Source organism: Salvelinus fontinalis, chromosome 2 (genome assembly GCF_029448725.1).
Source record: "Salvelinus fontinalis isolate EN_2023a chromosome 2, ASM2944872v1, whole genome shotgun sequence".
In the NCBI taxonomy this organism is placed as follows: Eukaryota; Metazoa; Chordata; class Actinopteri; order Salmoniformes; family Salmonidae; genus Salvelinus; species Salvelinus fontinalis.
In genome coordinates this window covers 23,635,052-23,660,036 of record NC_074666.1, presented here as the reverse complement: position 1 = coordinate 23,660,036, position 24,985 = coordinate 23,635,052, and the positions used below count along the sequence as shown (strand labels likewise).

The following is a 24,985-nucleotide window of genomic DNA, read 5'->3' as shown; positions in this document are numbered from 1 at the left end:
TGCCAGACTTTGATGACAAAATTGTCCCACAGACGACCGCCGCAGCACTTTCTTGAGTGAGCACACAAGGGGAGTCCAAAAATGTATTGTATGCTGCTGCATAAATAGCTGTCTGAATCGCTGTGACCCCAACCAACCTCACTACTCACTGGACCCTTATGATCACTTGGCTAAGCATGCCTCTCCTTAATGTCAATATGCCATGTCCATTGCTGTTCTGGTTAGTGTTTATTGGCTTATTTCACTGTAGAGCATCTAGCCCTGCTCATTATACCTTATCCAACCCTTCAGTTCCACCACCCACAAATGCGATGACAACACCTGGTTTCAATTATGTTTCTAGAGACAATATCTCTTTCATCATCACTCAATGCCTAGGTTTACCTCCATTGTATTCACATCCTACCATACCTTTGTCTGTACACTATACCTTGAATCTATTTTATCGCCCCCAGAAACCTGCTCCTTTTACTCTCTGTTCCGGACGTCCTAGACGTCCAATTCTCATAGCTTTTAGCCGTACCCTTATCCTACTCCTCCTCTGTTCCTCTGGCGATGTAGAGGTGAACCCAGGCCCTGCAGTGCCTAGCTCCACTCCTATTCCCCAGGGGCTCTCTTTTGATGACTTCTGTAACCGTAAAAGCCTTGGATTCATGCATGTTCACATTAGAAGCCTCCTCCCTAAGTTTGTTTTAATCACTGCTTTAGCACACTCTGCCAACCTAGATGTCTTAGCCGTGTCTGAATCCTAGCTTAGGAAGACCACCAATAACTCTGAAATCTCCATCCCTAACTACAACCTTTTCGGACAAGATAGAACGGCCAAAGGGGGCGGTGTTGCAATCTACTGCAGAGATAGCCTGCAGAGTTCTGTTCTACTATCCAGGTCTGTACCCAAACAATTTGAACTTCTACTTTTAAAAATCCACCTCTCTAAAAAAAAGTCTCTCACTGTTGCCGCCTGCTATATACCACAGCCCCCAGCTGTGCTCTGGATACCATATGTGAACTGATTGCCCCCCATCTATCTTCAGAGCTCGTGCTGCTAGGTGACCTAAACTGTGACATGCTTAACACCCCGGCCATCCTACAATTTAAGCTTGATGCCCTCAATCTCACACAAATGATCAATGAACCTGCCAGGTACAACCCCAAAGCCGTAAAGACAGGCACCCTCATAGATATCATCCTAACCAACTTACCCTCTAAATACACCTCTGCTGTTTTCAACCAAGATCTCAGCGATCACTGCCTCATTGCCTGCATCCGTAATGGGTCAGTGGTCAAACGACCTCCACTCATCACTATCAAACGCTCCCTGAAACACTTCAGCGAGCAGGCCTTTCTAATCGACCTGGCCCGGGTATCCTGGAAGGATATTGACCTCATCCCATCAGTAGAGGATGCCTGGGATTTTTTTTTAAATGCCTTCCTCACCATCTTACATAAGCATGCTCCATTCAAGAAATTTAGAACCAGGAACAGATATAGCCCTTGGTTCTCTCCAGACCTGACTGCCCTTAACCAACACAAAAACATCCTGTGGCGTTCTGCATTAGTATCGAACAGCCCCCGTGAAATGCAACTTTTCAGGGAAGTCAGAAACCAATATACACAGGCAGTTAGAAAAGCTAGCTTTTTCAAGCAGAAATTTGCTTCCTGCAACACAAACTCAAAAAAGTTATACGACATTGTAAAGTCCATGGAGAATAAGAGCACCTCTTCCCAGCTGCCCACTGCACTGAGGATAGGAAACTCTGTCACCACCGATAAATCCACTATAATTGAGAATTTCAATAAGCCTTTTTCTACGGCTGGCCATGCTTTCCACCTGGCCACCCCTACCCCGGTCAACAGCACTGCACCCCCCACAGCAACTCGCCCAAGGCTCCCCCATTTCTCCTTCTTCCAAATCCAGTCAGCTGATGTTCTGAAAGAGCTGCAAAATCTGGACCCCCACAAATCAGCCGGGCTAGACAATCTGGACCCTTTCTTTCTAAAATTATCTGCTGAAATTTTTGCAACCCCTATTACTAGCCTGTTCAACCTCTCTTTCGTGTCGTCTGAGATTCCCAAAGATTGGAGAGCAGCTGCAGTCATCCCCCTCTTCAAAGGGGGGGGACACTCTTGACCCAAACTGCTACAGACCTATATCTATCCTACCCTGCCTGTCTATGGTCTTCGAAAGCCAAGTTAACAAACAGATCACCATTTTGAATCCCACCATACCTTCTCCGCTATGCAATCTGGTTTCAGAGCTGGTCATGGGTGCACCTCAGCCACGCTCAAGGGCCTAAATGATATCTTAACCGCCATCGATTAGAAACAATACTGTGCAGCCGTATTCAATTGACCTGGCCAAGGCGTTCAACTCTGTCAATCACCACATCCTCATCGGCAGACTAAACAGCCTTGGTTTCTCAAATGATTGCCTCGCCTGGTTTACCAACTACTTCTCCGACAGAGTTCAGTGTGTCAAATCTGAGGGCCTGTTGTCCGGGCCTCTGGCAGTCTCTATGGGGGTGCCACAGGGTTCAATTCTTGGGCCGACTCTCTTCTCTGTATATATCAATGATGTCGCTCTTGCTGCTGGTGAGTCTCTGATCCACCTCTACACAGACGACACCATTCTGTATACTTCTGGCCCTTCTTTGGACACTGTATTAACAACCCTCCAGATGAGCTTCAATGCCATACAACTCTCCTTCTGTGGCCTCCAACTGCTCTTAAATACAAGCAAAACTAAATGCATGCTCTTCAACCAATCGCTGCCTGCACATGCCCGCCCGTCCAGCATCACTACTCTGGATGGTTCTGACTTAGAATATATGGACAACTACAAATACCTAGGTGCCTGGCTAGACTGTAAACTCTCCTTCCAGACTCACATAAAACATCTCCAATCCAAATTTAAATCTAGAATTGGCTTCCTATTTCGCAACAAAGCATCCTTCACTCATGCAGCCAAACATACCCTCGTAAAACTGACCATCTTACCGATCCTCGACTTCGGTGATGTCATTTACAAAATAGCCTCCAACACCCTACTCAACAAATTGGATGCAGTCTATCACAGTGCCATCCGTTTTGTCACCAAAGCCCCATATACTACCCACCACTGCGACCTGTACGCTCTTGTTGGCTGGCCCTCGCTTCATACTCGTCGCCAAACCCACTGGCTCCAGGTCATCTACAAGACCCTGCTAGGTAAAGTCCCGCCTTATCTCTGCTCGCTGGTCACCATAGCTGCACCCACCCGTAGCACGCGTTCCAGCAGGTATATCTCACTTGTCACCCCCAAAGCCAATTCCTCCTTATTGCCGCCTCTCCTTCCAGTTCTCTGCTGCCAATGACTGGAACGAACTACAAAAATCTCTGAAACTGGAAACACTTATCTCCCTCACTAGCTTTAAGCACCAGCTGTCAGAGTAGCTCACAGATCACTGCACCTGTACATAGCCCATCTATAAATAGCCCAAACAACTACCTCTTCCCCTACGGTATTTCTTTATTTTGCTCCTTTGCACCCCAGTATTTCTACTTTGCACACTCATCTACTGTTAAATCTACCATTTCAGAGTTTTAATTGCTATATTGTATTTACTTTGCCACCGTGGCCTATTTATTGCCTTTACCTCCCTTATCTCACCTTATTTGCTCACATTGTATATAGACGTATTTTTCTACTGTATTATTGACTGTATGTTTGTTTTACTCCATGTGTAACTAACTCTGTGTTGTTATATGTGTCGAACTGCTTTGCTTTATCTTGGCCAGGTCGCAGTTGTAAATGAGAACTTGTTCTCAACTTACCTACCTGGTTAAATAAAGGTTAAATAAATAAATAAAATAAATAAATAAATAAATGATGTAATATGCCAGGGAGATATGTAAACTGTAGCTAAGAAAGTAATACTAAGTGTATGTTGTGTATTAAGATGTTAGTAGCCCATGTGCCTCACCCTAATAATTTAGTCTAGTGTGCCTCACTATTGTAAAGTGGTTGTTCTACTGGATATCATAAGGTGAATGCACCAATTTGTAAGTCGCTCTGGATAAGAGCGTCTGCTAAATGACTTAAATGTAAATGTAATGTAGTCTACTTACCCCTCTTAAATTCACCTACTGTTCTGACTTGGTGGTGCACATGTAGCCTATAACCTATTTTAGAGAAATGTAATCATTGAATATTGTAAGAGCTTTCATTGTCTGTTTATATGCCCCCTTTATTTATCCTACTTTTCTGACTTGGTGTACAGGGAGAGCGCTGTAAGAACAGCCCGTGCTCCTCTATTACGTCGCTGTACATTTCAAAAGCGCTAAACTAATAGTAATACTGACAACGTCTGTTCTAGTTCACTCAATGTCTTAATCGAAATTACGGATTGCATCTTATCCGCTTGTCGTCCCCTTATGCCATAGTTTGTACATCTCAATTGTCATTAGAAACCACATTTGTTTAAGCAAGTTAGCCATATCAGCTATGTTTTTTTTAAGGCAGTAAATGAGGCTGAATTAACGGTTTTGCTGCCAGACAAGGTTCTGCTGATAGCCAGGTGTAACAGTGGTAAAATGTTGGGATTGCCGTTGGGACATCTTTATGTAACCATAACAGTTTGTGGGCACCGTTTGTCACCGTTATAGTGCAATTAATGTATTGTTTAGTGGCTTTGTTGGCATGCATCCCACTTTTTCTTTTTTTGCCCAACCAAGATTTACATGCTAAAATCGCCACTGATTCCCGAGACATCATTCGTTTTGTTTTTCACTACCTTCACCCTCTTCACGGTCTCAACACTAGAACTGTCACTGCTGTCAGCAGCTCTTATAGCAGGGCCATTCTTTTTTTATTTTACTTTTCACCACAGACCGTCCAAGACTTTCATCATCCCCAACCATACCATCAGAACTATCATCCACATCCTGCACAGCTGTTACTAAAACCGCCTACCAGAATATAGAACTATAGATACTACACTGCTCAAAAAAATAAAGGGAACACTTAAACAACACAATGTAACTCCAAGTCAATCACACTTCTGTGAAATCAAACTGTCCACTTAGGAAGCAACACTGATTGACAATAAATTTCACATGCTGTTGTGCAAACGAAATAGACAAAAGGTGGAAATTATAGGAAATTAGCAAGACACCCCCAATAAAGGAGTGGTTCTGCAGGTGGTGACCACAGACCACTTCTCAGTTCCTATGCTTCCTGGCTGATGTTTTGGTCACTTTTGAATGCTGCCGGTGCTTTCACTCTAGTGGTAGCATGAGACGGAGTCTACAACCCACACAAGTGGCTCAGGTAGTGCAGCTCATCCAGGATGGCACATCAATGCGAGCTGTGGCAAGAAGGTTTGCTGTGTCTGTCAGCGTAGTGTCCAGAGCATGGAGGCGCTACCAGGAGACAGGCCAGTACATCAAGAGACGTGGAGGAGGCCGTAAGAGGGCAACAACCCAGCAGTAGGACCGCTACCTCCGCCTTTGTGCAAGGAGGAGCAGGGGGAGCACTGCCAGAGCACTGCAAAATGACCTCCAGCAGGCCACAAATGTGCATGTGTCTGCTCAAACGGTCAGAAACAGACTCCATGAGGGTGGTATGAGTGCCCGACGTCCACAGGTGGGGGTTGTGCTTACAGCCCAACACCGTGCAGGACGTTTGGCATTTGCCAGAGAACACCAAGATTGGCAAATTCGCCACTGGCGCCCTGTGCTCTTCACAGATGAAAGCAGGTTCACACGCACATGTGACAGACGTGACAGAGTCTGGAGACGCCGTGGAGAACGTTCTGCTGCCTGCAACATCCTCCAGCATGACCGGTTTGGCAGTGGGTCAGTCATGGTGTGTGGTGGCATTTCTTTGGGGGGCCGCACAGCCCTCCATGTGCTCGCCAGAGGTAGCCTGACTGCCATTAGGTACCGAGATGAGATCCTCAGACCCCTTGTGAGACCATATGCTGGTGCGGTTGGCCCTGGGTTCCTCCTAATGCAAGACAATGCTAGACCTCATGTGGCTGGAGTGTGTCAGCAGTTCCTGCAAGAGGAAGGCATTGATGCTATGGACTGGCCCGCCCGTTCCCCAGACCTGAATCCAATTGAGCACATCTGGGACATCATGTCTCGCTCCATCCACCAACGCCACGTTGCACCACAGACTGTCCAGGAGTTGGCGGATGCTTTAGTCCAGGTCTGGGAGGAGATCCCTCAGGAGACCATCCGCCACCTCATCAGGAGCATGCCCAGGCGTTGTAGGGAGGTCATACAGGCACGTGGAGGCCACACACACTACTGAGCCTCATTTTGACTTGTTTTAAGGACATTACATCAAAGTTGGATCAGCCTGTAGTGTGGTTTTCCACTTTAATTTTGAGTGTGACTCCAAATCCAGACCTCCATGGGTTGATAAATTTGATTTCCATTGATAATTTTTGTGTGATTTTGTTGTCAGCACATTCAACTATGTAAAAAAAAAAAAGTATTTAATAAGAATATTTCATTCATTCAGATCTAGGATGTTATTTTAGTGTTCCCTTTATTTTTTTGAGCAGTGTATTTCGCTTCCTTGTTTGAAGTCGAACCTTGCGCGTCCAAGTTTACGCCTCCCCCAGAAAGTTCCTGTCTGCTTCTTCCTGGAGTGCTGCAGATACTGCAGGATTTTGTTCCAACTAGACACCACACCGGACCAACTGAGCTAATTGATCATTTCAATGATTGCCTAAATTCAACACACCTAGTCTTCCAGTTCGGTTACTCCAGGACCAGGGTTGCATATTCCCGATTTACACTAACCCCGTCTGTTGTGCACTCGTCGATTAAGTTGCTAAACAACCAACCTGTCTATAATGAACGGTGGCTACAGTCAGTGACCAAACGTTATATCCCCATAGCAACCAATTTGCATAGACGTACACATTTTCCTGTCAGCGTTTGCGCTGAGTCAGAAACATTTTTCAGTTCTTGTAAATGTATTATATTGCTCTTCAAATCATTATCCAAAACGTTTTTCTCAAACAGTAATGTGAAGCTGTTATTGTAGTAGGCGTTCCTGTCGAGTATTAATATTTCAGCACTTTTAGAACTGTGACGTCACATCGATACATTTGACAGGAGTGGGCGGTCTGACGCATGCGCACAGCGTGACATGGAAAAATAATCTTGAACAGCTGGCTACCATTCTTATTATACCTCAGTGGTTGCTACCAAAAAAATACTAGTAACTGTCTGCGGCTGTATTGTAGCCATCTGGAGGTTCTGTACAGGGAGTCGGAGGAAGCGAAATAGCTAGCTCGTGCCGCTAACTGGCACAATGTCCCTGCAAAGGTGTCAAACTGATTGGGAAGAAATTGACCAAGAATATCAACAATTACTGGTAGGCCTATGTGAAGCCTGTTTGACAGCTAGCTAACGTTAGTGCGTAGCGTGACGTGTACTACCGTCAGTTCGGCAAGAGAGGAGGATGATATAGCTACCATTGTCAACTCAGTTTGGTAGATTGCTAGCTAGCCTGTTAGTTAGTTTGCTAGATAGCTTAGTTAACCCAGTATACTAATTTGACAAAAGGTTATCGGGTAACTTTATAATTGTACACAATATTTTGTATTCAGGAGCTTTCCAATATAATTATGCTGAACAAAAATATAAACGCAACATGTAAAGTGTTGGTTTCATGAGCTGAAATGAAAGATCCCAGAAATCTTACATATGCACAAAAAGCTTATTTCTCTCATTGTCTACAAATTTGTTTACATCCCTATTAGTGAGCATTTTTCCTTTGCCAAGACAATCCAGCCAGCTGACAGGTGTGGCATATCAAAAATTATATAGCATGATCATTACACATGTGCACCTTGTGCTGGGGACAATAAAAGGCCACTCTAAAATGTGCAGTTTTGTCGCACAACACAATGCTACAGATGTCTCAAGTTTTGAGGGAGCGTACAATTGGCATGCTGACTGCGGGGATGTCCACCAGAGCTGTTACCAGAGAATTTAATATTCCTTTCTATACCATAAGCCACCTCTGTCGTTTTAGAGAATTTGCAGTACATCCAACCAGCCTCTCAACCGCAGGCCATGTGTCTGGTTTTGTGTGGGCAAGCGGTTTGTTGAAGTTAACGTTGTGAACCATAACCCCCAGTGCCCCATGGGGCGGTGGGTTTATGGTATGGGCAGGCATAAGCTATGGACACTGAACACAATTGCATTTTATCGATGGCAATTTGAATGCACAGAGATATGTGTTGAGATTCTGATGCCCATTGTTGTGCCATTCATCCGCCGCCATCACCTCATCCTTCAGCCTGAAAGTGCACGGTCCCAAGATCTGTACACAATTCCTGACAGCTGATAATGCCGCAGTTCTTCCATGGCCTGCATACTCACCAGACATGTCACCCATTGAGTACATTTGGGATGCTCTGGATCGACGTGTTAGACAGTGTGTTCCAGTTCCCGCCATTATCCATCAACTCTGTACAGCCATTGGAGACAATCAACAGCCTGATCAACTCTATGCGATGGAGATGTCTCGCTGCATGAGACAAATGGTGGTCAGAAAACACCGGTTTTCTGATCCATGCCGCCACTTAAATTGTGATCAACAGATGCATATCTGTATTTCCAATCCTTAAGTGCCTAATGAATTTATTTCAAATGACTGATTTCCTTATGAACTGTAACATCTTTGCAATTGTTTCATTTTATATTTTTGTTCAGTATAGTGTCCTGGGGTATGCGAGTCAGGTTTACTTGAATTGGTGCAGCTAGCTAGATTTTAATATATGGAAATTTGGCCAGTGAATGGCAAATGTTATCTCGTTAACTAGCAATAATAGCCTGTTGAAGTCATAATAACCAGCAAGCAAACTAGCTAGCTCAGTTTGATAACAATGATTAGTACCTAGCTAGTTTTTTTTTTATAGTGAAATCCCCCAAATTGTAAACTCTGCGCAGTTAAATCAGTCAACCAATGCAGGTATGTAGCAAATAAGGGTCACTTTAACCAGGGTGCAGTGGCTTCTTTCCCTCTCATTTCCTTCTTGACACCACTTGAAAGGACAGGATAAGTTCAATGATACGGCAAATGCAATGCTGTCTTCCATCCACCTGTTATATTCTGCCAGATCAGGGATCAACCTCAAACTCCTTAGAAATTAAAGGGAGGGATCTGTCCTAGACTGCATGCCTAAACTCTCTGGTGAAAATATTTGCCGATTTGACAGTTTCTGCTATCAACATATTTGAGTACAGATGAAACATCCTTCGCTTATTTATTTACATTTTATTTATAGGAAACTCACAAAGTGTACAGACAGAAGCTCGATGAGCTCACCAACCTCCAGGCAACATGCAGCAGTGCCATTAGTAAACAGCGGAAGGGTCTAAAAGACCTCGGGCACAGTCTGTGCAAGTAAGTAGCCTACTCTTAGTGCTGTCAGTTGACACGGAATGGTTCAGTCTTATTTTCCTGTTCCAAAGGTCCCCATAAGTAGGACCTGAGCATTTAAAGGTTTAATTTTCTTCTACAGGTGCACAAAAACAAGTGGTGAGAAAGAAATGGAACTGATCAAAGACATCCAAATGCAAATTAAAGACAAAGAGAAATTCTTCTTTGATATGGAAGCCTATTTGCCAAAGAAGAATGGGTCAGTGTATTTGAGGACATGCTTATTACATATTTTGGTTACAGATGTTACCATATGAGGGTGTCAAAGCATATTGTAAAATGTTTGTCTCTTTTCAGATTGTACTTAAATTTGGTGCTTGGTAATGTGAATGTAACACTTCTCAGCAACCAGGCAAAGTAAGTGTGCTTTAACAAAATATCTGTATTCAGTCACATCCGCATGGTTTCTGCTTATGACCCCATGTTTGTTCTATTCTCTGGAGCAGATTTGCCTATAAAGATGAATATGAGAAGTTCAAGCTTTTTATGACAATAATCTTGATGTTTGGGGCCATAACCTGTCTCTTTTTGCTCAATTACCGGTGAGTTGGTTATGTTATGCATTTGATGTTTCCTTGTAGCATCTTTTAATGTTTCATCAAAGCAAAGTAGTTGTAAATGTCTGTGTTTTGTTGTTGCAGTGTCACAGATGAAATCTTCAACTTCTTGCTGGTTTGGTACTACTGCACTTTGACCATAAGGGAAAGCATCCTCATGAGCAATGGGTCCCGGTGAGCTACTAAGCTTTTTATGTGATTATTAACTCAGTGAGATCAAAATACTTTACCAGTGTGCCTACCAAGTTATGCTTCTTTATTTCAATTCCACTCCATGTGTCCTTTCAGGATCAAAGGGTGGTGGGTCTCCCATCATTATGTCTCTACCTTCCTATCAGGTGTAATGCTTACCTGGTAAGTGCTTTATTTATTTTTAACTTTGAACACTTTCTTTGAATTGCTGTTGGTCAAAAGCAAAACATCTGTTGGCAGTTGCACTCAAAGGTTTTCTGACAAGCAGTTTGTGAAACGTTATCCCATTACTTGTATTGATTGGTTCCTCTGTTTGCTTCTTCTCAAAGGCCAGAGGGGTCCATGTATCAGATGTTTAGAAGTCAATTCCTTGCATTCTCCATTTACCAGAGTAAGCATCTACTTTTTCTATTTATACTGAACAAAAATATAAACGCAACATGTAAAGTGTTGGTCCTATGTTTCATGAGCTGACTTAATTTCCACAAATTTGTTAACATCCCTATTAGGGATCATTTCTCCTTTGCCAAGATAATCCATCCAGCTGACAGGTGTGGCATATCAAGAATTATACCTCATGATCATTACACATGTGCACCTTGTGCTGGGGACAATAAAAGGCCACTCTAAAATGTGCAGTTTTGTCACAACACAATGCCACAGATGTCTCAAGTTTTGAGGGAGTGCGCAATTGGCATGCTGACTGTAGGAATGTCCACCAGATCTGTTGCCAGAGAATTTAATAGTCCTTTCTCTACCATAAGCCACCTCCAACATAATTTTTGAGAATTTGGCAGTACGACCAACCGCAGACCACGTGTAACCACGTCAGCCCAGGACCTCCACATCCGGCTTCTTCACCTGCGGGATCGTCTGAGACCAGTCACCCGACCAGATGATAAAACTGAGGAGTATTTCTGTCTGTAAAAATGAACTTTTGTGGAGAGAAACTAGTTCTGATTGGGTGGGCCCCTGCCCAGTCATGTGAAATCCATTGATTAGGTCCTGCTGAATTTATTTCAATTGACTGATTTCCTTATATGAACTGTAACTCAATAAAATAGTTGACATTTTTGTGTGTTGCGTTTTAATAGTTTTGTTAAGTAGATATTGTGTTAAGGGGAGGAGAAAAAAAATCACAAGCTGCACAATATAGCCTAAATTACTGAAATGTAAGTGCATGCATTGCTCATACATTATTGGTTGTAAAGGTGTTACATACTAATTTTTTTTATCCATCCTTTTGGTTTTCAGGCTTTGTGCATTTTCTTCAATATTACTACCAAAGTGGCTGCTTATACCGGTTACGAGCTTTGGGGGAGAGAAATCAGTTGGACCTCACAGTGGGTAAGATGAGCTCCTTTTCAGTTAGGAAAGTTTCTAAGGCTTGCTTATTGGTTATGACTTGGGAAACCCCCTGTGGGCTTTTGAACCATTTACAAGACGTTTGTGTGTCAATAGTTGTTACAATGAAGTGGGCCACAAGCAACCCCGTGACTGCAAAAATGGGACGAAGGTGGGGTTTCACCCTTAAGCAAGTTGTTTCTCTTCCATGTTGAGTGAAATCCCAATTGTCGGAATACCTTGCAGAACATCACACTCTTTGAATCTCAAGTTTTCCTTTCTACTGCCCAAAATTGCAATTATGATAGAAATACACTAGAAAAATGTATATCTTGCTGACCACAGTGAGCTGATGGATAACATCTCACAATCAGTCTGCAGCTGCCCCTTGAACAGAGTATTGGTTCTGACATACAGAATGTTTAGCTCTGTTTTTGATATAGCTTACTGTATTCTCCTTACCATAATGTGTATAATGATTAACCTGTACCCTTGACAAAGCTTTTTAAACTGGATGTAAACTTTCTGTAGTTTGTGCCTTAGTGAATGTTAATTTTCCACCATTGGTAATGTATGCATATCTGTTTTTCAGAGGGGTTTCAGTCATGGATGTGGAGAGGGCTCACCTTCCTCTTGCCATTTCTCTTTTTTGGCCATGTAAGTCGAACACCACACAGCTCCTAAATATGGGTTTAGTTCAGAGGTCGTTTAACATTTATTCCACCTTCCTACTACTTTCAACTCAAGACATTGACATATCAGGCTTAATATCTTTTCTCAACAGTGAGGAACTTAAACACAATTGTATTGAATGGTCATCTAGGGATGAGGTCAGGTTAGTCTGGGTGTGTGCCAGTGTGAATCACACAGACTGGGATGAGAGTGGGGTGAGGAGACGGTCAACTGGAAGTAAAAAGATGTTATTGCAAAATCTGTCACTATTGTAAATAAAGTCTTGCCCAACATGATTGCAAGGCTTTAATTGTGTTACTTATTCCAGTGAATAAGATGGTTATTTCTGCTGTTTATACATTTACATGTACACACTCCAGGGTAAGCTTCCATGCTTGTTTGCTTGAGTAAGGTTGCAGGTCTTGGACTGAGCTTTTCTCTCTCTCTCTCCAATCCCCTTCACAGTTCTGGCAGCTGTACAATGCTATGACTCTGTTTCGGTTGGCAGGACATGAAGACTGTAAAGAGTGGCAGGTAAGGACAGAAATACTACCCTACAATCTCTAAGTCCCTTGTTTTCAAATACAATACAGTACAACATGTCTCTACTCCCAGCCCGTCTTGTGCAAGCTCGTCTAGTATTTTCTTGTAGCCGATGCTCGATAAAAGACTTCTGAAGTTTAACCTTGGGATGTCATTATACTAAATGGTGTCATGATGTGATTATACTAAATGTCATGAATACATGTCATTCCTAATGCCTTTGTTTGTATCTTTTCAGGTATTTATGTTGGCACTGACATTTCTTGTCCTATTCCTGGGTAATTTTCTCACCACATTAAAAGTTGTTCACCAAAAGATCCAGGAAAACCCAGAAATGGTGCAAAAGCAGGAGTGAACGAGTCTGACTACAGCTCAGACCTCCAAGTGGCCAGTAACCATTAAGCAAACGGGCACTTTGACACGCACAGCCGATGGAAAGATGGACGGCAGAGGGTTTGTGCCAGGAAAAGACAGAGCAGAGAGACCAATGTGTCTCGGACCGTGATGACAGCTGCAACATTAACCAATAATCTTGGCTGAGTGTGCTTTTGTTTCCGACAACCTGTCATTGTCCTTACTACACATGCAATCACAACACAGAGCAGCTTTCGTCTGGCAGATGAACTACTGCGATCCTGGACCGTTTGAGGCTTGAGCCTTATAGATTTAGTGAGTGGACAGACTGATTAATTATGGTGTTGATGTTTTTAGGTCGGAGCATGAACTACATGTACAGAGAGCCACTCTTCAAACTATATGCAACTCAACAAAGACAAGTAGCATTAGGTCAGGGTTTCCCAAACTCGGTCCTGGGCCCCCCTAGGTGCACGTTTGAGTGTTTGCCCTAGCATTACACAGCTGAATCAAATAATCAAAGCTTGATGAGGATTAGTTGGGTATTTGAGTCAGCTGTGTAGTGCTAGGGTAAAAAACAAATGTGTACCTGGGGGGGGGGGGCAGGACTGAGTTTGAGAAACCCTGCATTAGGTCATGAGAAAAGGTGAGTTTACCTACAAAGTACATGTACTGTGTGGTCATGTCACTACTTCACATAACTGTTATTGGTATGGCATATTCGAATACGTCCAGGGCACAGCCATTTTTTCACTGTTATTTGTAACTACAAGTGTCTGTCGTTTTGATGTTTTTCAGTAAAGATGCATTGAACTATATATTTCTCCCCGGTGTGCTGTTGAAAGTAAACCCATTTGCTTATTTCTGGATAGTAACATGTCTATATTATATAAACTAAAGCCTGCTTCTTCTTTCAGCCTGGACTTAACTGATCATGGACATTTACACATTTTAACAGCAGCAGTTTACTACCATTGTTTGGGTTGATTTGGCAACCATAAATTACACAGGCGTTCAATTTTTAAATGATGCATATACTAATGATACTGACCAAGTTTGAGTATACAAGGGTTTCTTTTCTGTAATGGCCTGCACCTTGCTTATCTGAGTGCCTGGTGTTGTATCATTTCAGACACAGTGGATTCGGCATAGACAAAAGTCCATATTTTTAAAATCCTGTAATCTGGTTCAAAATGATAACCCTTTCAATTAATTATTATTTGAGAGACTTGTACAATTCAGGTTGTGCAATAAGATGCTGGTTGTTTGAGTTCACCTTGATCACAATATGCTGTTAAGGTCCACAACAAACAATTGCTGCTATGAGCACTGGTACTGTGAACAAATGATTGGCAATAATGTATTGAGCACAAATGTGCGGGAGTGATATATAAGTGTATATAACTCTGCTGAAATACATGGTATGTATAGTAACGCGTCCACTCTGAACTATGTACAAATCTCAAGAGCATTTGTACCCATTTTCAGCATTATTTCATTTTTTACTGTTATTAGATGTGCATTTGAACAAAGGGATTGGTCTCAACTTTATTACTTAGTGACAGGGCTTTCTAAATGCCTTATCTCTCACTGTAGCCTGTCACAATTGCGTGATGTATGTTTTTGTTCCATTTGGAATGAAGTGTTGTTATTGGGGAAAATGTAATGTCTTGGACTTAGTCTTGTTTTCATTTAAAAAAAAATCTATTGTACTCTCGAAGGGAACCACTATTTTTATTACACTTGTGGGAAAAAGTTAAAGCATGTTATTGAATTTAACATTTTGGTCTAATGGTCAGTCTGTCAAATCTGCTACAATGCAGTACACAACAGATCCTATTTCCTCATGTATTGTTAGTTTGGTTTAATGTTCATGTCATGGATTGTCCTGTCATAAGACTAACTTGTGCCTGAACGTACACCTGTAACAACGAGACACTGGACAAAATAATTTAATTTATGCTGTCTCTTACAGCTTTTTCACACTATACATGGCTGTAAAAGAAATAAAACATTTGATTCAAAGATTGTGTAATGTCTTTTCATGTTTAGTTGTGGCATTTGATTAATTGATTGGGCTGATTTATTTTCAACATATGACTTATGTTAATGTTGAATCAGCTTTGCATGGTGGTAGCTGTTCCCTCTTGGGGGAACATACTTATGTCAGAGCCATTTATTTACATACATGGATATATATGGCTCTGTGTAAAGTCATTTTACAACTAGAAAATCATGTGATGTGTTTCTTATCTAAACATACATTTATCAATCAGCATGTCCATATTATTCAGTTATCTAAGTAGGAAACACTTTTTTTGTGTCTTTTTTCATAGCAACGACCACTAGTGGGCACTGTCATTTAATTTAGTGACCTGCAATAAATATTGGTCCAGACTACAGCTTTGAAAGGAGCTCATTTCTAACAGCTTTCAACCACAGTAGTAAATTGCCCTGACAATATAAAAGGTGCAGCATCACATTGTATTCAGAAGATGGTGCACTGTTTACCAACATGCTTAGTAAGCACGGTCACTGATTAGTACTTATCATCCTCTGCAGAAAGGGTAAGCCACTTACATGAACATATGTAATAGGGATATTTGCCCTGAGTAGGTATCCATTAACAGACAACTTCCTGAAACAAATCTTGCCAGGTGATCAGTGGACCAGAGCTGTGATTGTATCAAGGAAGAGTTATTCAAGGTAACACAGTACATTAAGTAGGTCAGTGCCTCACCCTAGAAATGGAACTGCTACAAAAAATGTTTTACAAATCAACCACTCAATGATCGTGAGAAATGTTAAAAAATCAACACCGCAATAGGCATAACAAGTTCTTTATAAAAGTAAAAATAGAAATTCAGTAATTGATAACAGGATATTTGAAAAAGGTAAATGAAGCACAATCTCAATCTGCTTTTACACCTGCATTGCTTGCTGTTTGGGGTTTTAGGCTGGATTTCTGTACAGCACTTTGAGATATCAGCTAATGTAAGAAGGGCTATATAAATACATTTGATTTGATTTTATATGCCAATTTACACCCTGGTCTAACGTAGCTAGTCAATAACAAAACCACTCTAGAATCCCAGGATAGACCTTGCGCCCATAGAACTAGCAGGAATTCCATCTCTATCCTAGCAGATCTTAGCAGATATTAGTTCAGTGTTCAATATCATTGTCCAGATCCCAAAGGCATGAATTGGTTGGGGATGGAACAGGCTCTTCTTGAAATTGAATTAAGATGACCCAGGATGTGGCAAGCAGTTGTTTATAATAGACAAGCAGCAGATTGGGTAGCTTTGGCATGTAAGACCAGAGGACAGAGTGTCCCGTTGTGTCAATGGACTTCAAGCTTCTGTCCTTTCACTAGAACGAGGTCACAGGATGACACAATGCCTCTTCTTCGTACGGTGTCTTGCTCTGCGGCTTGATGCCAGGGCTTTTTTGGTGGCATCTCTGAAAATGTCCTCTACGTTCTCCCGGTATTTGGCTGAACACTCTAGATAAAGCTCAGCACTCATATGCCGCCTGGTCTCCTCACCCTGTGGAACCAAACAATGAGCAGTCACTGGATGAGAGGGAGTACTGGACCAGAATTGGAGACTGGTAAACAGGGCAAATCAGAGAAGGTTTTCTAGGATCAAGCATTTGAAGGCCATTATCCATAATTCAAATGAAATGGTTAAAGTCAAAGCACCACACCTCAAGTTATGTGTATAAACCCTGTCATCAGGAGGACAGGTTGATCCTCACCTGTGTGTAAGTGATGGGAGCCTGATCCATGGCTTTGAGTCTCCTGGTACGCTCCTTATCCTTCCTCAGGTCAGTCTTACAGCCAATCAGAATGACAGGAACATCGCGACAGAAGTGGTTCACTTCCGGGTACCACTGCGTGAGACAGCAGAACACAATAGTGAATGTAGAGGTAAGAGGTCAAGGTAGGAAGGAGCTCAAACTGTCACATTGGGATTACACTCGGGATCATGGTGTTTGCATACTGTGTGTGTGCACTGTTTTCATATTTTCATTGACTGGACCCATAAACAATTATCAATAAGTTTCATCAATGACCCAACAGAGGAAACAGATACTTATAAAATAGCCTACAAAAATACTACATTGACAGGTTGTTTGGTTTGGCTCTACGTCCACCCAGGTATCGGTTCTACAAGTAGGTGTGTTTACCCCCTCCCTTGCTGTAATGTTTTGTGCTTACAAAGTCTCACTCTGACTGCATTCCCCTTGACTTTATCACATGGTTTGCATTCATGGCTCTTTATTGACATTTCCCTGCTCATTGAGGGAGGCTTCCAGCACAGCCCCGTTTGTTTTTCAGGCCAAGCCACTGGGGTCAAAGTTCATGTGCTCTGGTTGAGTCACAAATAGCGAGCAAAGTCAAAAGAATGTACACAGTCACATCAAAGTCAATCTCCAACAATCATTCATCAAATTCCTGCCTAGATGTGATGTCTAACCACTTATAAGTGGTGAACTCGCAATCCCTTTCCCACCACTCTATGGTGACTAATGTTGTGCTTGTTTATTTGTACAGACAATACTCACTAGATCTATTATGCACTGTACCGGGATCCTAGCAAAACATGCAGGCCCTTAAATTCACTGTGGTTAGCTGCTTACTTAGCGTTGGCTGTTGTTGAGAAGAATATGAATGTCATTGGCTGTCACTGGATAATGTAATATCGTAGATGAATCATGATCAATGAGCTTACCTTGATTAAGACATTTTCAAAACTGGTGGGGTTGGTCACATCATAACAAACCAACACCAGGTTGGCATTCTGGTAGGAGAGTGGCCTCAAACGATCGTAATCATCTTGGCCTGAAAAAAATGGAGACACAAATGCACTCAATATAAAGTGTTTGGTGAACTTATAGAAGGAAAAAAGAGACAATATTACACCCCCCCTAACAACCTCTAGTAATGGAATGAGTTGATACTGAACCATGTTATAACCAGTTATAAAACCACATCCTGGCTTTAACTTCCTTTTCCTGTCAAATAAAGTGGCTGTTGCGGCAGTTAGGCTAAGATAAGCCGGTGACTCACAGTGGAGACACTGCACTAGGACACGTGAAAGGTTGTCCTTGGAAACGCCAAAATCAGCCCCCAACATAGTAAGTAGATCATTCTGCCACTGTTATTAGTCAATATGTGTAACTTACATTTCTAGAGGGGAGTGGTTTGCAATATCCAGTATTGATAGAGAACAAGTATAAAGTAATTTCTGAAACTAACTTCTCAGGAAGCCAACTATTCCACAAGTCTTGATAAAACCATAAAATACACAGTGTACAAAACATTAGGAACACCTTCCTAATATTGTGTAACACCCCCTTTTGTCCTCAGAGCAGCCTCAATTCGTTGAGGCATGGACTCTGCAAGGTGTCGAAAGCCTTCCACAGGGATGCTGGCCCATGTTGACTCCAATGCTTCTCACAGTTGTGTCAAGTTGGCTGGATATCCTTTGGGTGGTGGATCGTTCTTGATATACACGGGAAACTGTTGAGTGTGAAAAACCCAGCAGTGTTGCAGTTCTTGACACACTCAAACTGGTGAGCCTGGCACCTACTACCATTCCCCATTCAAAGAGACTTAAATCTTTTGTCTTGCCCATTCACCCTCTGAATGGCACACATACACAAGACATGTCTCAATTGTCTCAAGACTTAAAAATCCTTCTTTAACCGGTCTCTTCCCCTTCATTTACCCTGATTGAAGTGGATTTAACAGGTGACATCAGTAAGGGATCACAGCTTTCACCTGGTCAGTCTATGTCATGGAAAGTCAGGTGTTCCTAATGTTTTGTGCACTCAATTTATGCTGTTATAGAGCCACATAGTGGAGGTGTCAAAATACCAATAAAACCTGGCGGTCAAAACAGGGAAATGGTTCCAATAATTTTTCTACCATTCATTTTCCCATAGGGGATTTTAGAAACACTTAAAATAATGGCTGTGTTTTGTGATCTCTTACTGAAGTCACCTGCTAAATCCACTTCAATCAGTGTGTATGTAGGGGAGGAGACAGGTTAAAGAAGGTGTTTCTAAAAGTGTTTCTAAAATCCCCTGTGGGAAACATTTATGGTGGAAAAACGATTGGAACCATTTCCTTTTTTGACCGCTAGGTTTTATGGGTAATATGACTCATACTGTGGTACTCTATTTGTGATTTACAATATCCATAACAACGAGCTGAAAAACTAGAAAATCAAGTTTGACATGATCTTAATCAAATAGTAAACAATTCAACAGAATAAAGTTATTATTTAGAAGCTATTAAGATTTTCAATTCAATATCTAGCCATTTGAGCTGATAATCTGAGGTTTCACTGGCAATGTCTAGTTTAAAGTATCAAAGGACCACTTAGATGCAAATACAGTTACAAACATTATTTCTATAGATGAGCCTCCACCACATCCTCTGTCACAGCAGCTTTCTGCAACACTGCTGCTTGTCATTGCATCAGTGCTGTGAGAGGGCAAGGTGTAATACTCAGTGAGATGTCGCGTCATACTCATCGTTTACAAAAACAATGTAATCTACTACAGTCAGACAGTAAATCTACAATACTCCATTATGATATTTCAACGAAACGAAACGAAAAGTTTCCAGTTATAGAGAAAGTCATAAGACACATTTTCAGTTCTCATCCTCCAGCAAACTAGTCCCATGTTTATTTTTACTGTTTATTCTCCAGAAAACAAGAGGATAAATAAGTCACAATATTTTTAACTGATGGCTATATTAGTCAATAATTGAAAGCATTTCAGAATCTCTGTTCTAAACCCAATGCTTGGATTGCACTGACCTGACACAATTCTATCCTTCTATCTAGCTTTATGTTCCACCTAGCTGATCAAAGATATGCTATCAGAATATATCTGCTCCAGCATTACAGGCAAGATGACTCCACACCCACAGAACAACGATCCACACCCTACATACCTGCCCAGTGTGCAGGAACAGAACCCTCTTCTTGATCTATAGATTCTTAATAATGATTATGTTGCATAGGGGACCTTACCAGCTGTGTCATAGAGGTTGAGCCGAATCTCTTTCCCTCCATACGTGACTGTGGAGACATATTTCTCAAAGACAGACGGAGCATACTTCTGTTAAATAGAAATGACAAATGGAGAAAGAAATTCAGTATTTCAATCATTTTGCATTTCATCCACGGGATACTGTAAATGCACATAATTGAGACAATGTAATTCAACCAAAACTGGATACAGTGCCATAGATCTTGAATATATGTAATCCTTAATTATGTAACAAATCATTATCTTTGGAGAAGGAAGCCTATATTTAGAATAGTGTTACTTATTTGTGCTAACTTACCATGACTTTTTTTGGGAGAGTTAATTTAGTGAAAAATGAATATATTTGCATAGTCTAAACTGTTTATGCAAACATCTCAAGAGATGCCACTAGATGCCATGTTATCCTTACCTCTGGAAAGTCTCCTTTGGCATACACCATTAGAAGGGATGTTTTCCCACATCCCCCATCACCCACAATAACAATTTTTAGTTCTTCTCCCTTCTTAGCGTTGCCATTGCTAGTCACAGTACCATTCTGTGTCATATCTAGAGTCCAACAGGTCGCAGTCAGACAGAAGTCACGATAAAGTCAGTCCCTCCCAACTGAGTCTGAACACATGTCAGTTCTACCCAATGAATTTTAAAGAGAACCTGGCTAATTGGGAAGAATGAGTGTCAACAAGAGGAACAAACCAAGCTCAGTCTCATCTTGAACAGGTGTCTCACTCTGCTCTGTTCACCACTTAATGGTCCTTTCCAACTTCAGTTATTTCCTAGTGACCCTGAACACCCTTCTATTCCTAATCAATTTGTTCACTGGAAGCGTCTCTGTGGTAAAAGCTCAGTCACGCAATAGAGTCAGTCTACAGCTGCTCTCTCTCTCTCTACCGCTCTGTAGTCATCTGGCCTGTCCCGTCACATCACTGGGTGGGGCTGAGGCTCACACTGAGGCACTTCCTCTATTTAGAAAGGTGTGTTGAGTGTGCTGTAGAAGAGTTCTGAGTAGTTCACTCTGCTCTGTGCCCTCCCCTTCCCTCTCAGAGCAGAAAGCAATGTATTTTTATTTTTTTACCTTTATTTAACTAGGAAAGTCAGTTAAGAACAAATTCTTATTTTACAATGACGGTCTACCCCGGCCAAACCCTCCCCTAACCCGGACAGCGCTGGGCCAATTGTGCGCTGCCCTATGCGACTCCCAGTCACGGCCGGTTGTGATATAGCCTCTAGCACTGAGATGCAGTGCCTTAGACCACTGTGCCACTCGGGAGCCAATAATGATCAGTGGTATCTGAAGTATTTGTGCTCTGTGATATAGAGAGCTATAACTGAGTGGACTCTGGGTTAGCTGGGGTTAGGATCACACACAGGCCTAGTAACATTTGACTTGACCTAGTAACCTGTGCCTATACCTTAAGAGCGCTCTTATTTTCTACTGAACAAAAATATAAATGCAACATGCAACAATTTCAAAGAGTTTACTGAGTTACAGTTCATATAAGGAAATCAGTCAAAATAAATGAATTGGACCCTAATCTATGGATTTCACATGACTGGGAATGCAGATATACATCTGTTGGTCACAGATCCTTGTGACATTGGGCCGTGCATTAACATGCTGAAACATGAGGTGATGGCGGCAATGAATGGCACAACAATGGGTCCCATGATCTCGTTACGGTATCTCTGTGCATTCAAATTGACATCAATAAAATGCAATTCTGTTCGTTGTCCGTAGTTTATGCCTGCCCGTACCATAACCCCACCTCTACCATGGGGCACTCTGTTCACAATCCGTGAAGGGCACACTTCTCCAGCGCGCCAGTGGCCATCGAAGGTGAGCATTTGCCCACTGAAGTCGGTTATGACGCCGAACTGCAGTCCGATCAAGACCCTGGTGAGGACAACAAACACGCAGATGAGCTTCCCTGAGACGGTTTCTGACAGTTTGTGCAGAAGTTATGGATGTCATAAGGTGAATGCACCAATTTGTAAGTCGCTCTGGATAAGAGCGTCTGCTAAATGACTTAAATGTAAAATGTAAATGTAAGTTCTTTGGCTGTGCAAACCCACAGTTTCATCAGCTGTCCGGGTGGCTGGTCTCAAACGATCCCGCAGTTGAAGAAGCCAGATGTGGAGGTCCTGGGCTGGCGAGTTTACACGTGGTCTGCGGTTGTGAGGCCAGTTGGACGTACTCCAAATTCTCTAAAACGACTGAAGTGGCTTATGGTAGAAAAGTGAACACCAAATTCTCTGGCAACAGCTCTGGTGGACATTCCTAGTCAGCATGCCAATTGCATGCTCCCTCAAAACTTGAGACATCTGTGGCATTGTGTTGTGTGACAAAACTGCACATTTTAGTGTGGCCTTTTGTCCCCAGCACAAGGTACACCTGTGTAATGATCATGCTGTTTAATAAGCTTCTTTATATGCCACACCTGTCAGGTGGATGGATTATCTTGGCAAAGGAGAAATGCTCACTAATAGCGATGTAAACTAATTAGCGCACAAAATTTTAGAGAAATAAACTTTTTGTGCGCATGGAACATTTCTGGGATATTTTATTTCAGCTCATGAAACCTACACTTTACATGTTGTGTTTATATATATATATTTTTTGTTGTTGTAATTTACCACCATGGAAGAAAAGGCTCTTCTTTGCGTTGATTCATACAGTATATCACCCTGTGTGGTTCTAGTCTGGGTCCCAGTTCGTTTTGCTGACATTCCATGAATTGTATTCCATGTTACATGCCAAAGTTTAGCATGACAGGAGTGGCAAGGAGAGAATTATAGTTAAACAGACTGCTACACAGACGGTGGTTCCACTGAGCCCCTTGAAATTATACTGAAAATGTGACCACTAGACCAATAGTAAATTGGCATCATATTTTTCTTAGAGTAAAGCTACAATGTATTTTAAAATCATAATCTCTGAGTCTTCTTAATTGTCTCAGATATCAAAACCATCAATGTCAAAAACTCAAAAGAAAACATAACAGACATCTGATTAATTTATATTTATTTGCCGTTCAAAATTATATTTCAATGAACATTTCGAAGGAGCAAGTACATTTGAAACACAATTTCTTTAAAATGGTAGCAGGATAACAATGATATTTTGATTCACATTTAATAAGAGAAATAGACTACCATTGGGTTGTTTTTTATGTAAATGTTTAAAAAATGTATAATTGTATGTAACAATCAAACTATTGCGTCATTGTCATCTACAGAAATGCCATGAAAAGGACTATTTCAAGTAGGTCTGTCATGTAGGCTTCCTGACATGCAAATGTGTGTGAAAAGCAATACAAAGAGAAAAACCCAATAAAGCATCTATTTAGTTTAGATAGCATATACAGTTCATGGAAAAATAAATACAAACCCAGAGAAAATAAAAGCAAAATACACACAATAGGTCTATCTATATATGTACATTTATATCAGCATATTTTTCTAATCTAAATAACACATCAACGAATCATGGAACAACGAATGGGATTTATGTGAAGTGGAATGTTAGCCTATATGAATAATAGCGTTGGCTTTTCTGTTATTGCGTCAATAAACCTTCAATATTCACAATAAATTGGAGTAAAATAATGTTTAAAATCCTAATAGGCCACTATGGCCTCTCTCCTGTCCATTTTGGACTGTGTGTGATTGGTCACGCTGTAACAGTGGACATGTTGACAGCCTCCACAGAACGATTACAACATTAATTCCATGCATCATTGTGATTTGGATAGTGTTGGAGATGGAAATCAATTGTTTATACAACAAAATGTAAATCTTAAAATGTGATCTTTATTTTCCTGTAACATACTTAATCACAATTCATGAGCTAAAATGCCGTCGTGCATCCAACATAAATCAACAGGACTCCTACTATTTTGATAAATTAAAAACCCTCCATATAATATTTTATATTTCTGTGGAACTGAAAACCAGATTCGAAAGTACAAAAAGCATGCGATTATAAAAATACGTGTTCAAATTATTGCCGATTTAAATGTTTGTTGGACAATAGATTGTGTAAGATTTAACAGTGCTTTAAAAAACATGAGATTATCTCAATTACGCCGGGTCGATTTATTTGTAGGTACGTTTTATTTTGTCTATAGGTTATAGGCTTTAATTGTTGGTTGAATAAGGTTTGAATTCATTATTCTAAATTAAATACTCAAAATGGGATTTGGAGTACGCTTTCAAACATCCTGACAAAAACCCCATCGAAAACAGCAGTATCGATTAACTGAAAACCAAAGAATTATAAAACGAATTTAGTTATGCTGTCATTGAAAACACCAATCATTTGAACTATTAACTTTTTTAAGGCCTAAATAGCTTGCCTAAATATAACAGCTTGACATACAATGGTCCGAGAGTATAGACAAATAAATATACCCTACTGTGCTGCGAGCAGTCGGTCTTCTACACAAGAGGCCCATTCCCTTTTTTCTGGGTGTGCTTTAATGTGTTCCTTCTCTGCTTGCGTAATAACAGCTGGTCGGTTTTGCCATACAACAAGCCTTTATACTATGATTCAGTCGGATTTAACAGTGCTCTGTCGGTCATAGAATAAGACATTTGGGTAACACTTTTTTATTTTTACATTACTTCCGCTCTAGCTGCTTCAATAATAGCAAAAACATGGTCTTCAATAATTTGAGCACTGAGGGAGCGGATGGAATGGCCTGCATGTTCTATTCTCTACAAGAAAGGCCCATCGATTGCCGGTATCTGGCTTGCCCAACGCGTCTATTTTGTTTTCAGAGGGTGTAAACAACAGTTTGTTGGATGC

General features: G+C 41.3%; 2 protein-coding genes across 5 annotated transcripts; one reads left to right on the top strand and one right to left on the bottom strand.

Annotated features, from left to right (window-relative positions):
• Nucleotides 1–7,123: 7,123 nt before the first annotated feature.
• Nucleotides 7,124–15,135, top strand: LOC129814887 (transmembrane protein 120B). 2 transcript variants are annotated; one of them, XM_055868030.1, is made up of 13 exons: nt 7,124–7,372; nt 9,294–9,412; nt 9,531–9,647; nt 9,746–9,805; nt 9,895–9,990; nt 10,090–10,179; nt 10,294–10,359; nt 10,527–10,588; nt 11,452–11,544; nt 11,659–11,713; nt 12,134–12,198; nt 12,679–12,747; nt 12,995–13,082. In XM_055868030.1, exons 1-12 carry the CDS (start codon nt 7,310–7,312, stop codon nt 12,726–12,728), a joined length of 936 nt encoding a protein of 311 aa, XP_055724005.1. In that variant the 5' UTR covers nt 7,124–7,309; the 3' UTR covers nt 12,729–12,747; nt 12,995–13,082. The 2 variants fall into 2 exon arrangements, with proteins under 2 accessions (XP_055724005.1, XP_055723996.1); XM_055868021.1 differs by lacking the exon at nt 11,659–11,713 and having other exon boundaries at nt 7,126–7,372; nt 12,995–15,135.
• A 799-nt stretch (nt 15,136–15,934) lies between these two features.
• LOC129814912 (rho-related GTP-binding protein RhoF-like) lies at nt 15,935–24,678 on the bottom strand. 3 transcript variants are annotated; one of them, XM_055868067.1, is made up of 6 exons: nt 22,252–24,631; nt 21,934–22,072; nt 20,163–20,250; nt 17,847–17,956; nt 16,870–17,004; nt 15,935–16,658 (listed from the first exon to the last, which is right to left on the bottom strand). In XM_055868067.1, exons 1-6 carry the CDS (start codon nt 22,257–22,259, stop codon nt 16,494–16,496), a joined length of 645 nt encoding a protein of 214 aa, XP_055724042.1. In that variant the 5' UTR covers nt 22,260–24,631; the 3' UTR covers nt 15,935–16,493. The 3 variants fall into 3 exon arrangements, with proteins under 3 accessions (XP_055724042.1, XP_055724060.1, XP_055724051.1); XM_055868085.1 differs by lacking the exon at nt 21,934–22,072 and having other exon boundaries at nt 24,594–24,678; XM_055868076.1 differs by lacking the exons at nt 21,934–22,072; nt 22,252–24,631 and adding an exon at nt 20,591–21,917.
• Between the last annotated feature and the right edge of the window lie 307 nt (nt 24,679–24,985).

Excerpts from the sequence above, each read along its gene's own strand:
- LOC129814912 (XM_055868067.1), bottom strand. Across the intron at positions 17,005-17,846 it reads TTGAAAATGTCTTAATCAAG|TGGTACCCGGAAGTGAACCA; the intron begins GTAAGCTCATTG and ends TGTCTCACGCAG. Across the intron at positions 16,659-16,869 it reads CTCCCATCACTTACACACAG|GGTGAGGAGACCAGGCGGCA; the intron begins GTGAGGATCAAC and ends TTGGTTCCACAG.
- LOC129814887 (XM_055868021.1), top strand. The coding sequence starts at position 7,310 with ATGTCCCTGCAAAGGTGTCAAACTGATTGGGAAGAAATTGACCAAGAA. Across the intron at positions 9,806-9,894 it reads CTTCTCAGCAACCAGGCAAA|ATTTGCCTATAAAGATGAAT; the intron begins GTAAGTGTGCTT and ends TCTCTGGAGCAG. Across the intron at positions 9,991-10,089 it reads CTCTTTTTGCTCAATTACCG|TGTCACAGATGAAATCTTCA; the intron begins GTGAGTTGGTTA and ends TTGTTGTTGCAG.